General features: G+C 42.9%; 1 protein-coding gene across 1 annotated transcript in view; it reads left to right on the forward strand.

Annotated features, from left to right (window-relative positions):
* The first annotated feature begins 2,875 nt into the window (after nucleotides 1-2,875).
* marco (macrophage receptor with collagenous structure) overlaps nucleotides 2,876-15,289 on the forward strand; it is a 96,721-nt gene continuing 84,307 nt past the window's right edge. The window contains exon 1 of the mRNA XM_039755411.1: nucleotides 2,876-3,057. Coding sequence (XP_039611345.1) covers nucleotides 2,961-3,057 — 97 coding nt within the window. The 5' untranslated portion in view covers nucleotides 2,876-2,960. The remainder of the gene's footprint in view (nucleotides 3,058-15,289) is intronic.

Here is a 15,289-nt window from a genome sequence, read left to right on the forward strand (position 1 = left end):
CTAGAACACTGTTGCTGCGTCAGTTCAGGGATGGAAGACCACCAAGAAACTGGTACATCTGAGGCAGGTATGCCTGCAAACATAAAATGGATAGGACGGGACAAATCATAGTGGCGTTACAGATCAGCTGTGGAGCGGGGTTTCAAAGCTGAGATCTGGACTTTGTAGTGTCAGTTCAGGGATGGAAGACCTCCAACAGACTGGTACACATTTTCATCTCCACAAAAGAAGGTCTGCCTACCAATATACAATGGAGAGATCACCACACAAAAGTGCAGGGGTAAACACCTCTGGTGCATCGTATGATGGCGCAACACTCAACATCCCTGCTATGCCACCTTGACAATGAAACGTTCACGACCCCCTGCTTAAGTATCTTTATATCCGGCCACAAGACAGCAGTAGAAAAAATGACCACACCATCATTCTGAAGACCCTGTGTGCTATTTCAAAGAGTTGAAAGTGGTCCCTGCAAACAGCAGCTTCAAATGGAGGGCTTTGTAACGGTGCTGACAAGATGCATCAGTCCTGAGATGAGCCACCAACAGTAGGAGCTGGGATTTCAACACTGAAATAAGCAGCTGCAGTGCCCGCTGACGGGGAGCCTATAAAAAAACAGCTAGCCTGACAAAGTCAGATGTAATTCCAGTTAGTGCAGGAGCAGAGACATATCATTTTAAGGACAGCAAGAGTGATGGAAAGAGCACCGATTCATTTACATCACCACTGTCTACTGATAGGGTGACAATTTTTTTTTTCACATGCCTTATTCTTTTTTTTTTTTAGTTTGTTAATTAGCATACCAAATCTGCAAAATGAAATTCAGAATTGCAGAGGGTTAAGCAGCACTGGGTGCAAGTCAAGGAGAGGATATTAACAGTCCATCCCATCCCACCAATATTCAGCATTGAGAGGAAAAATGGAGTACCAGAAGAAGGATCCGTGTAGACACAGAGAGGAGGCACAAACTCCAAGGAGATGAGAGAGCATGGGATGTGATCCCAGGACACTGGAAACATGAAGCAGAAGAGCTATGAATTTGGCAGACCCAATTTATAAAACCCTGCAAATAGCAGTCATGAATTAAAAAGTCGAGAAATATGTTATTGTTAGTTTTTAGTTAACTTCCTTTGTCACAGAGATTTCATAAAACATGCATCCTGGCTGGGGTACACAAAATTTGACACACATTAATGCCGTAAAAAAGGAAAGAGGATTATGAGCTATGGCCTCCTCATAGCCATCACAAGAGATGCATTACAGTCAATTGAGCTTTACTGCAGCGCTTGACGGCGCCATTGGACTACTTGCTAATTCTTGCTCTAGAAGGAAATGCACATGTGATGATGTGGCACTGCATCAGGGGATTTTCACCCAGGAAAATAGTAGACATGTGGCTACAGTTTTGCAAGCTAAAAAAAGAACCTTAAAGTTCAACTTTTATTGGAAGTCAAAGTCAAAGGTTCAGAGTTTCACATGTAGAGAAATGATTTGAAACTCCACACCAGGACTCCTAATGCTCCAGCGCTTTGACTCCTCATTTGTGACGTAACCAGACTGCTTCTGTTACTCCTGTCACACTAACCTGCCTATGATTTACACACTGAAAAGGAATTGTGTCACAGGAATAAGTGAGTAAGAAAGGTCAAAAATCTGGAATAGTTTACTGATAGTGATATCCCAGGCAAATATTGAGGAACATTTCAAAAAATACTCAGAAATACTTGCCTTTTTAATTTGCCTTTTTAGTAGATACATTTTAGTTGGACTCCTAATTGACAATACATGCAGAGAATTATCATAATCTTCAGGGATCTGCAGTCTTTACTATCTCTACTGTTCTCTGCTTTCTTTTCTAGTTTGTCTGTGGTGGCATTTTGTGTCACCACCGCCACCTGATCAAAATCCTGTGCAGCCACCTGTGATGCTCGAATAAAGGCGCGTGCCCCAGATACCCATGGCACCCACTGCGATGAGTCCTCTGAGACAAAGAGGAACAAATAAGAACAATTATGTTAGGTAGGTAGAGTTCAGCAGACCCCCGTGACCCTGTGTTAGGATATAGCGGGTTGGAAAATGACTGACCGACTGACTGATATATATATATATATATATATATATATATATATATATATATATATATATATATATGCACATTAGGGGCTGTGCTTCCTACTTGCTTTGCGTGCCCACCCACAACCCCCACCCCCGGGGGCACGCTTCACGCTAGCTACTTCATGTCTCTGCCGTTTGCATTGTGTATATGTGCAATGTATATATATATATATATATATATACTGTATATGCTCACAAAGTAAACTGGGTGAGACACTAAGCTCTCTTCATCTTCCAGCGTTACAGTGCGGGGGGACTCAGAAGACTGCTGACCACCCCAGAAGCTCCCTCCTTCCAGTCACCCCACTATTAAAGAAACAGCTGCACCAGAGGGTGGTGTTCATTACTGACAACAATTATCAAAGCCAGACTGTCTAAAGGAGCCACCTCATCCACAATCACTAGTGCTCTTTCTTTTTTATTTCTTTTGTTTTATTCAATATTAATTCAAAGGAGACTTCCCTGAAGACCCCAACACTTCAGCCTGTTTTGTCACTTTTGCCCTTTATAATGTACAGTATACAGCTTATACATTATGCTTAGACGTCTCCTCATTTTAAATACTAACATCAATGGGGCTCCTTAAATATTCTCAGATCAATCTTTTCTGAATTTGGGGGCCTCTTAGTTGAAGGTTCAGCCCCCTACTGTAGTTTCAGTTTGAATCATTTCTTTGATTCAATTGGAGCATAACCAGTAGGTTGGGTTTGTTACACTACCACTTCGTTTTGTTTTTCAGCTTAGTTTTGCTTTTTTAGTGCCAATTTTAGAATCTGTAGATTGGGAAACACCACCCTATAAATCAGACGTTTGTGGAACAGGAGAATTTTGTCACAGGGAAAGAAATGGAGTTGCCAGAAGCAAAAAAATATGATTTTAAAAATGAATTATTTGAGAGCCATAAAAATAATTTTGATGAACAATTTCAAATTCAAAATCCTGGTAAGTGATTTTTGTTTCTTTTTGTTTGCCATGCTTACTCATCACTGATCAATGAGTCATATTTATCTTCACGTTACAAATGTATGACATTACAAAATATAGCAAAGTTTTAGGATGTCACTGTTTTAATAATGGTTTAAGTGTGATAACCATGCAACACTCTATTTTACAAGAAAAAACTTTGTTTACTTTAGAAAAGTTACTTAAAAACATCTATTGGCTAAAATAGTTAAATGCTTTAATCAGCTATATATAACTACAGACACACACACATATATTTTTATATATATATATATATATATATATATATATATATATATATATATATATATATATATATATACATACTAGCAAAATACCAGCTTCACAGCGAGAAGTAGTGTGTTAAAGAAGTAATGAAAAGAAAAGGAAACATTTTAATAATAACATAACATGATTGACAATGTAATTGCTTTGTCATTGTCATGAGTTTTGCTGGCATATATATATATATATATATATATATATATATATATATATATATATATATATATATATATATATATATATATATATATACACACACACACATATAAACATATATATATACATATCCATACATATATACGTATACATACACACACACACACACAAATATATATATACATATATACACATACATCCACATATATACATATATATATACATATCTACATATACACACACACACACACACACATATATATATATATATATATATATACACACATATATACAGTCGAATGTGATTGCGCAATTCAGATCGAGTTGACGCGCACTACAGTACATCGAGCCCGCGTGTTATTGTAGTTTTGCCTGTGTGCCTTCCCCTCGCTCTTACTTTTTTACCGTTTATCTACTGAATACACTGAGTATGGGTTTACCAAAACAATCATTGATGGTGAATAAAGTATCCATTATTCATAAAGCTTCAATTGATGATCTGTCTTTCTGCTTAACGCATATTTTTCATACATCTCAAACCAAGGGGATGCGAGGCTAAAATGAATCGGGAAGCGCACGTACATACTCAATGCACCCCCTCTCGGGAATCGAACCTCGGACGTCAGCGCTAGAGACAAAGCCTCTACCATTGCGCCACGGTGTGTGGTTTGTCTTTTTGAGAGTATGTAGATCGGAGTATATATATACATATATATATATATATATATATATACACGCGCTTCGCAGCGGAGAAGTAGTGTGTTAAAGAAGTTATGAAAAAGAAAAGGGAACACTTTAAAAATAACGTAACATGATTGTCAATATGCAGTAATTGTTTTGTGAGTGTTACTGAGTGTTGCTGTCATCAAGGATTTGATTATCATTATTTCTTTCAATCAGGTTCGTATTTGTACGATGTGTTGTGTTCAAGTTACATTCCGTGTTTGTCAATCGTTGTAAAGATGACAGGTTTCATTCATCGATTCGTTTCTTACTGCATCAATAAACAGCTCGTCTTCTTCTTTATCTGAGACCTGACACACTGCATGCACAGGTTTTTTTTTACACTGTCTTCCTTTAGCGGGACATTGACTTTTTCCACCGTGTGCTTTGTTTCCGCAGTAGCTGGATTTATGAATATGCTTGTATGTGTCAGACGCTTCATATTTTTTTGCTGCCTTCTCAATTGTGTAATTCGGTTTTTGTTCAGCACTCTTTGGAACTGTTGCTTTTTGTCTGTGCACTGCGTCAGTTCACGTGAGCCGCTCGGAGTACATACATCGAAGGTTCCCAGCTGTGCTGGTGCCATCTTGTGTGATGTCCACGGCTGTATTTAATGTTAGCTAAGACCCGGCACTTAAAAGTTTCTCTCGCAGTTTCGCAGAGTTTGTGCCAAACACCACCCTGACCATCTCATCTTCCTCTGCATAAGCACAGTCCTTCACCCGTGAATATTTACCCGTGGCAGTGTTTCTATTGGATTGCCGCTGATGGACGGCCTTATATGGGCGGGCACTTAATTACGTGGGAGGCACAACTCCGCCTCCCACGGCTATCGAGCAGAAGTCTATTATAGTATATGGACGAAAAAATAGGTTCCAGTTATGACCGTTACGTGTAGAATTTCGAAATGAAACCTGCCCAACTTGTAAGTAAGCTGTAAGGAATGAGCCTGCCAAATTTCAGCCTTCTACCCACACGGGAAGTTGAAGAATTAGTGATGAGTCAGTCAGTCAGTGAGTGAGTAAGTGAGAGCTTTGCCTTTTATTAGTATAGATATATACACAAACATACAGTTAATGCACAGCAGAATGAGTTGAGGCAACTCATAATCACACCAGAAAGCCAGAAGAAAAGAGTAAAGTATTAATTTTCAAGAAGTGTTCAAAACCATCCACAGTGATACATTATTACTATTAATAACAATAATAATAATAATGTCACTGTTTTAATAATGGTTTAAGTGTGATAACCATGCAACACTCTTTTTTACAAGAAAAAACATCTATTGGCTAAAATAGTTAAATGCTGTGAAATAACTAAGTAAAAACAATAAATTAAAGTAATTTTTACAAATCAACATGAGAAACTCATTTCAATGGGGTTGAATTGTATTGCAGCTTATGAATAACTGAGACTCTGACATCTGCTATGAGCATTTGAGTGCCTTCAGAGATCTCATCACATACCTGTCCTTTGTAAGTCACTTTGCAAAAAAGCATATTAAAAATAAATCACTCTGAACATCCGCAGAACTGCAAGATTCTTACAAGACAAGTGGAGCTGCTGAAGTGGAGGACATACTGAGCACACAGTCAAAGTTTCTGTAAAGAGCATCACCTTGACCTTTCAGAATATTGTAAAATGACATGAAATATTAATGCATTTAAATGGTAAAAAATATATATATTTATTTCTAGGTGATATATATGTGATCGTTAAAATATTAATTTCTTTATCCTTGTTACAGACACTTCTGACATTGTGAATCAAAATTTACCAGGAATGTTTTCTTATGTACTGTATATTTTTTATATTTGTATAAATGTATGTGTATATATGTATATATATATATATATATATATATATATATATATATATATATATATATATATATATATATATATATATATATATATATATATATACAGTTAATGTGACAATTTGTGGCAGACTTAAGGAATGGGAAAGGAATAAAGTATTAATGTTCAAGAAATTTTCCATAAACCATAAACAATAATAATAATGATAATAATTTGACAGGGTCTCATATGTTTTCAGACTCTTAGAGGATTTTTTGATCAGCTATATATAACTGCATATATATATATATATATATATATATATATATATATATATATATATATATATATATATATATATATATATATATATATATATATATATTGTAATAAGTAGAGACTTGAGGCGTGAAAGGTTTGGGGCAGCCACCCGCTTAATTGGTTTCCTGGCTGCAAAGTTTTTGGACATCATAGTCAAGTTTACACAACAGAGTCCAAAACAGAACTGCCTGCCTAAGCAAGGCAGTGAGCTTTATAGCTCAGAGGGCGGAAATGATGTCGCCCTCTGGGCCGAACTGGAAGTGACATCACCCTTGGGGCCGGAACCGAAGTGACCTCATTCTTGGGGCCGGAACCGAGGTGGTGTGTCCTTCCTGGAAATGGCGGCTCCTGGTGGGATTTCCGGTAAGACCTGCAGAGAACTCAGAAAGAGCGTCAGCGCACCCGCCCCTGGGCAGATGTATAAACAGTATTGTCTAAGCCCTTCAGCTGCTTCCCATGCACACGCAGGTGACAAGACTCCCCTCAGCCCAGACCCGTGGGTCGGGCGACCTGCACCGAGAGGTCGTGGGCCCGGAGAGGGCATCGGCGTTGGCATGAAGGGACCCCGTCGATGAACGAGCTGATATTTGTACTGCTGCAGGTCAAGAAACCACCTCGTGACCCGCGGATTCGACTCCCTGTGAAGGGCCATCCACTTTAAAGGCGCATGATCCGTCACCAGAGTGAACACGCGACCCAAGAGGTAGTACCGCTGCGCCACCGCCCATTTGATCGCCAGAGCCTCCTTCTCCACCGCCGCGTACCTGGTCTCCGTCCAACAGTTTCCGCTCAGGTACATAACGGGTGTTCAACACCGCCGACGCTTTGGCTCAACACGGCTCCCAAGCCTGTGTCCAAGCGTCCGTCTGGAGGACAAAAGGGAGAGAGAAGTTAGGGGAGATTAAGATAGGTGCTGAAGTCAGAGCCCTTTTTAAGTCACTGAATGCAGCCCCCGCTTTATCAGACCATACCACCGTATTAGGAGCTCTTTTCTTTGTCAAGTCGGTCAAGGGCGCCGCTCTCGAGAAGCGAGGCACAAACCGGCGGTAGTACCCGCCAAACCGAGAAAGGATTGGACTTGCCGCTTGGTTTTGGACGGGCCAGGCCATTATGGCTTGCAACTTGGAACACTGTGGCCTCACAGTACCCCGCCCACTAGGTAGCCCAAATATTTGGCTTCCTCAACCCAAGTAACATTTCTTGGGGTTGATGCGGAGCCCGGCCTCTCCCAATGTCCGTAATACTGCTGTGACCTGCTGTATGTGCTCCTTCCAGGTGCTGGAATAGATGACAACGTCATCCAGATAGGCAGCACAGAACGAGTTATGGGGCCGGAGCACTTTGTCCACCAGACGCTGAAAAGTCGCAGGCCCGTAACCCGAATGGAAGGACACGATACTGCCAGTGTCCGCTAGGAGTGCTAAACGCGTTTTTCCTTCGCGGACTCCGCTAAAGGAACCTGCCAGTACCCCTTTGTCATGTCAAGTGTAGTCAAGAATTTGGCTGGTCCCAGTCTCGAGGAGGTCGCCCACGCGAGGCATGGGATAAGCATCAAATCGGAAACTTGGTTGAGCCGACGGAAGTCATTGCAAAACCTCCAACTGCCGTCAGGCTTAGCAATCAAGACGATGGGGCTGGACCAGGGACTACTACTTTCCTCGATCACTCCTAGTGCCAGCATTCGCTTGATTTCCAGTTCCACTTCTACTTTCTTTGCCTCCGGGAGTCTGTAGGGTCGCCACGGACGATCACCCCGGTCAGTCACTATGTCGCGCAATCAGAGAGGTCCGACCTGGTTGTTCACTTACCACCTCTGGGACCGAGCGGATAGCTGCTTCGAGCTCCTGTCTCTGTCTGGGAGATAGCTGTTCAAATTAAGGGCACTTACTTCCGAAGAGAGAGCAGGGCTGTCCGGAGGAGGGATCGATCCCTCTCCTTCCACGGTTTCAGCAGGTTTACATGATATATTCGCTCAGCTGGTCGGCGATTGGGCTGTTTCACCAAATAGTCGACCAATCCCTTCCTCTCCTTAATTTCAGAGGGGCCTAGCCAATGTGCGAGCAGTTTAGAGTGTGAAGTAGGAACCAATACCATGACGCGATCCCCGGTTGGAACTCCCGGAGAGTCGTACACGGTCATACAGGCGGCCTGTGCTGATTGTGCCTCCTCGATATGACTTTTAGTATAGGTCTTATTACATCAAATCTATCGCAACTGGGCTATATACTCCAAAATGTTAGTGGAGGGCTGTGCCTCCCCTTCCCAGCCCTCTTTAAAATATCTAATAAGCCCCGGGCTGTCTTCCGTATAGTAATTCAAAGGGAGAGAACCCGTAGAGGCTTGAGGGACTTCCGTAGGCAAAGAGGACAAGGGGAGGAGTTGGTCCCAATTCCTCCCATCCTTGCTGACTACCTTACGTAGCATTTGCTTGAGAGTTTGATTGAATCTCTCCACTAGCCCATCGGTTTGAGGATGATACACGAGGTTTTAAATGCTTTATTTTCAGTAACTTGGCAGTCTCCTTGAACGTTTCCGAGGTGAAAGGCGTTCCTTGGTCCGTCAGGACTTCTAGGAATGCCCACGCGAAAAGACTCCTACTAGTTCCCGTGCAATATTTTTAGTGGTAGCCGAGCGCAATGGAACGGCTTCAGGGAATCGGGTTGCATAATCCACGAGGACGAGTATATATTTATATCCTCGGCTGAGGGCTCCAGGGTCCTACTATATCCACCCCAATCCTGTCAAAGGAACGTCAATAAGGGGAAGGGGAATCAGAGGAGCACGGTCCTTCCTAGGAATTTGCCGCAGTTGACACTCCGGCAGGAAATGCAAAAGCGCGAACCTCCTCATTAATCCCCGGCCAAAAAACGGAGCTTAATGCGCTCTAATGTTTTATCGGAGCCGAGATGGCCTCCAAGAAGGTGAGAGTGGGCTAACTCGCAAACCTGCCGCCGTAGGTCCGCTGGACTAGCAACAACTTCGGACCTTCCCCTCATGTTCAGCAACCCGATACAATAATTCATTATCCATGACAAAGTGAGGTCCCTGTGGCATGGGCAAATGCGTGCGTTGGCCGTTAACGAGAACCACTGCATTCTTTATGTGCTTCAGAGAGTCGTCATTCCACTGTTCTCTTGAAAGAAGCCGGAGTCGCTCTAAACTGAAAGTGCAACTCAGAGAGCGGGTCGGTCTGACCTCAAGGGGCGGAGAATCCTCCCTCGCTGCCGGGCGCTAGTGGATGACGTAGTAGCCCGCGACGGTCCGGGAGTATCTTCGCACTCTCTTGGCCTACCGCCCACTCCCTGTCGGCTGATTACACGGTGTGGAAGCAGCTTGAGATGAGTCTTTATCATCTATAACGAGGCCAAAAGCTTTTCGGGGAATGCTTTCTAAACTACAGTTACTGTCAGACCAGTCCCGCCCGAGGATTACGGAAACGGAGGATCCGGTGTACCGCCACGTAAGCCGCCGAAGGTTCCTCCGAGACACACGTAACACCGGCGGTATTGTACGAGCGGATATCTCCGTATACATTTTAGACTGGTCTTTTCTTAATCCATTGTTGCGGTAGAACAAAACGGCGAGCAACGACAGACACGCTACTGCCGGAATCAAACAGCGCTGTTACCTATGTCCATTAATAATAAGCTCTCCCGTATGTTTATCCGCCAGGGGATTGCTAAGGCCCCACAACCACCCCCGCCATTGTCCCCTACGGTCCGCCTTGTTCCCGACAGGTCGCAAGCCAGGCGGCCCGGCGACTTCGGAACAGGCTCTGGATTGCGTGGAAGGGACTGCTTCAGTGGGACATAACTCCCGGTAGTCCACAAGCAGCTGTTCTGCCCTCCCAGGTTTCACAGCCGGCCTCTGGGTTTTAGGAGCTGTAGCAGCTCGTCCATTGAATGGAATTCCCCAGGCCGGCTGGGCAAATTCCTGGGGTAGGTGTTGTACCAGCAAAAACAGGCCACTTGCTGCACTATTTGTAAGGGGCTAATCAAATGGCGTAGCCACTCACCCACCTGCTGCCAGAGAGCCATAGCCTGCTCTGACAGCCCTTTACTGGGTTAAACTCCCAGTTTATATTTCTTTACCTGCTGGCCTGGGGATAACCCATCATTAACAGGGACCTTGGTCCCGATGGGCTCGGCTTTCCTGCCCAGGAAGAGCATACTGAGCCACTGTGTGTTCCCCAGAAGCCAGCCCACGCCTGTGGGTCCCCTCTACTTTCTCCACGAGATGGGTTGGTAGCCCCGGTTATGCTCGTGGAGCAGAGCCTGCACCGCCCTTCCTGACCCCCGCGCACTCCCTGCCCCAAACTCGGCCCGTACTCACCCACCTGGTTCCTTGAAGGTCGTGTCCCGGTTCTTCAGGGACACCATCCTGCCGACTACGCCACTGTAATAAGTAGAGACCAGAGGCGTGAAAGGTTTGGGGCAGCCACCCGCTTAATCGGTTTCCTGGCTGCAAAGTTTGAGGACATCATAGTCAAGTTTACACAACAGAGTCCAAAACAGAACTGCCTGCCTAAGCAAGGCAGTGAGCTTTATAGCTCAGAGGGCGGAAATGATGTCGCCCTCTGGGCCGAACTGGAAGTGACATCACCCTTGGGGCCGGAACCGAAGTGACCTCATTCTTGGGGCCGGAACCGAGGTGGTGTGTCCTTCCTGGAAATGGCGGCTCCTGGTGGGATTTCCGGTAAGACCTGCAGAGAACTCAGAAAGAGCGCCAGCGTACCCCCCTGGGCAGATGTATAAACAGTATTGTCTAAGCCCTTCAGCTGCTTCCCATGCACACGTGTGTGACAATATATATATATATATATATATATAAAATATATATATATATATATTTAAAAGAATACATATATATATATATATAAACATACAGTTAATGCGCAGCAGAATGAGTTATGGCAACTCATAATCACACCAGAAAGCCATAGGAAAAGAATAAAGTATTAATTTTCAAGAAATTTTCAAAACCATCCACAGTAATACATTATTACTATTGTGGCAGTAGGGGGCAGTAGTGCACCCTTGAACCCTCAGGTACAACTCCAGATACCAGGTAAAAGTCCACGACCTTTTTATTTTCTTTTAACACAGTGCACCAAGCACCCTCCACACTACTCATTCAATAAATCAATAACTAATACAATAATCTCTCCTCCTCGCCCAGACACTTTGCTCCTCTACCTCCCAGCACAGCTCAGTGTCTGGACTGAGGCACCGTCGTTTTGTAGCCCCTGACCCGGAGGTTGTACTGTCCCATCAATCCATAGTTCCTAATTCCTTCCAGGTCAGGGCAATCAGTCCTTTTACTCAACCCGGGAGCACGACATTTCTTCCTGTCACGCGGACCGTGGCGTCTCCGGTCATACGGCCTCACAGGGCCCATAAGCCCCCACAGCGACTCCTGGTGGTCCCCAAGGTATCCAGCAGGGCTGTGTATAGACACTACAAAGTCCATAAGGCCCTGCTGGACCTCGGGGCACAATCCTGCTGTCGGGAGAGCTCCTCCTGGCGGCCTGGGGGTGCTGACCGGCATGAGAAGCCGGCAGTCCTCAACACTATTAATAATAATAATAAATAATAATGATAATAATATTTCACAGGGTTTCATATGTTTTCAGATCAGCTAATTTTTAATCCAGTGTTTCTCAAGCTTTATGGTCTCACACCCCAGTTTTGCCTTTTCATTTTCATTGACAACCCTCCAGCAATAATTGCAAACCTCCCTGTTGGTGAAACAAGCATGATCAGAGTACCCCCTTTGTGAAACGAGTTCAAATAGAAACAGGGAAACCTATTACTCCTGATCGCACCCACACTGCAACCCAGCAGGACCGATTTAAAAACCAATGACAGCAACCTGCAATTAGCAACCAGCAATCAACCAGCAACCAGTAGGTGGCAAGGGGGGTTGTGACCCAGTGGTAGAGAAACACTGACAGGTGACTCACTGCAACCCACTCATGAACCAGTGATTGCAACCCATAACCCACTGTTGGCTTTAACAAGAACTTACGAAACATTGCAACATGAAGATCTGTTTGCGTCACTCTGTACCAGCAGTTAACGTATTCTGTACATTTTGGTGACCCACAAATCTATCCATTCTAAAAGAACTCTACAACACAATAAAATGTTAAATAAGTGAAGGGATCTGAATACTAATTTAATACACTGAACATTCAACAGTTTTGCAATATACAGTAATATTTTATTTGCCTTTAAATGAAGTTATTTAACAAGTCATCCAGTTTATCAATATGGAATTAAAGTCACTTTGTCAGAGAGCACTAAATGAGGAAATATTAAGAAGTAGTACTCTTTCTTCCAAACCAGCAAGGAGTTACTTGAAATCAATCAATCAATCAATCAACATTTATTTATATAGCACATATTCATACAAAAAATGTAGCTCAAAGTGCTTTACAAAATGAATAGAAAAATAGAAGACACAATAAAAAATAAACATAAGTCAACATTAATTAACATGGAATAAGAGTAAGGTCCGATGGCCAGGGTGGACAGAAAAAACAAAAAAAACTCCAAAGGCTGGAGAAAAAAATAAAATCTGTAGGGGTTCCAGACCACGAGACCACCCAGTCCCCTCTGGGCAATCTACCTAACATAAGTCAAACAGTCCTCTTTGTATTTAGGGTTCTCACAGAAGGACTTGATGATGATGGTCACGTAGACTTCTGGCTTTCAGTCCATCATTGTTGGAGCATCCTGATGCTTTGAGTAGGTGGTGGTGGCGCAGGCCGCCACCACAAAGAAACCGGAAAAAGAAACAGAAGAGAGAGTTGGGGTCAGTACGGATTTTAGAGCCACCGTGAATAGTTGTTATGAAGAATTGAACATACAGAGTATCAGTATTAAGTTAAAGTGAAGTTATAAAAAGGCCATGTTAAAGTAATGTGTTTTCAGCAGTGTTTTAAAGTGCTCTACTGTATCAGCCTGGCGAATTCCTATTGGCAGGCTATTCCAGATTTTAGGTGCATAACAGCAGAAGGCCGCTCGCCTCACCACTTCTTTTAAGTTTAGCTTTTAGAATTATAAGGAGACACTCATTTGAAGATCTAAGGTTACGATTTGAAATATAAGGTGTCAGACATTCCGATATATAAGATGGAGCGAGATTATTTAAGGCTTTATAAACCATAAGCAGTATTTTAAAGTCAATCCTGAATGACACAGGCAACCAGTGTAGTGACATCAAAACTGGAGAAATGTGTTCGGATTTTCTTTTCCCAGTTAGGATTCTAGCAGCTACATTCTGCACTCGTTGCAAATGATTTATGTCTTTTTTTGGGTAGTCCTGAGAGGAGTGCGTTACAGTAATCTAGGTGACTGAAAACAAAAGCGTGAATTAATTTCTCCGCAGCTTTCAATGATATAAGAGGTCTAACTTTAGCTATGTTTCTTAAGTGAAAAAATGCTGTCCTAGTGGTCTGATGAATATGCGATTTAAAATTCAGATTACAGTCAACGGTTACCCCTAAATTTTTTACTTCCGTCTTAACTTTTAATCCTAGTGCATCAAGTTTATTTCTGATAACCTCACTGAATCCATTATTGCCAATTACTAAAATTTCAGTTTTCTCTTTATTTAGTTTGAGAAAATTACTATTCATCCATTCAGAAATACCAGTAAGACATTGTGTTAGTGAATCGAGAGAGTCGGGGTCATCAGGTGCTATTGATAAGTACAGCTGTGTGTCATCAGCATAGCTGTGGTAGCTCACGTTGTAACCTGAGATAATCTGACCTAACGGAAGCATGTAGATTGAGAAGAGCAGCAGACCCAGGATAGAGCCTTGTGGAACACCATATCGGATATCATGTGTCTTTGAGATTTGATTACCACAACTCACAAAGAATTTTCTCCCTGCCAGGTAGGATTCAAACCAATTTAAGACACTGCCAGAGATGCCCACCCATTGACTAAGGCGATTTCTAAGAATATTTTGATCAATGGTGTCAAATGCAGCACTCAGATCTAAATGCGGAATCCTAAGCAAAAGGAACAAATTTTTAACTGATGAGAGCAGAACAATGGATAGAGACGTAGTGTAGATGATCGCCTTGTCAGTGAGGATGCCTCATCGACATTTAAGAGCCAAGTGGTTACACGTCCTAGCACAAACTGTGTATGGTTCAGACTCAACCAAACGAAATCATACTTACCTCACAGAGGCTGACCTTCACAAAATCCAGAAATACAGAAAGTGAAAGGCAACAAAAAATGATGAATGAATTAATATATTGTTAAAGTAGTGGAAAAGCCCAGCTTTGCCTAGATATATTTGTATAATGAGCGTAGTGTGGGAGAGTGAGAAGGCAGAGTGTTGGGATGTTATCAAGGCAAACCTTGTTTAATTCTGCATAACAGACACATGATGGCGCTATCAAACAAAATCATCGCACTCTATCGATGTTTCTGAGTAGATCAGGCTTTAGTGGAGTTCCTGTTACCCAAATGAGACGCCACCTTTAAATTGTCCTAACCAGAAGGGGCGGGGCTTCCCAAACTCTGTTGCCCTCAAGGGGCGGTTTCATGGTTCTGGGAGGGAAAAAGGAAACAAGACCACGTGCGACAGCGCCCCCTCTCATTCTGGGGTGGTACCACATACCTTAGGCTAGCCAGATAGGTGGCCCTCTGGCATGCGTGCGTGACATGGGTGAAGGTGAAAAAGCAACTTTTTCAACATTGACCCTTTTGCCATCGCTTTCTGACCCATTCATGGTCTACTTTACGTCACTATAAATTTTTCAAACTTGAGTAACTCCTTGCTGGGTTGGAAGCAGGAATGCTACTTCTTAGTGTTTTCCCAGTTTAGTGCTGTTTCACATATTGATGTTTCATTCCCATTAATAAACTGGATGGCTTGTTAAATAATTAAATCCATGGGCTAAGGA

Source organism: Polypterus senegalus, chromosome 6 (assembly GCF_016835505.1).
Source record: "Polypterus senegalus isolate Bchr_013 chromosome 6, ASM1683550v1, whole genome shotgun sequence".
In the NCBI taxonomy this organism is placed as follows: Eukaryota; Metazoa; Chordata; class Cladistia; order Polypteriformes; family Polypteridae; genus Polypterus; species Polypterus senegalus.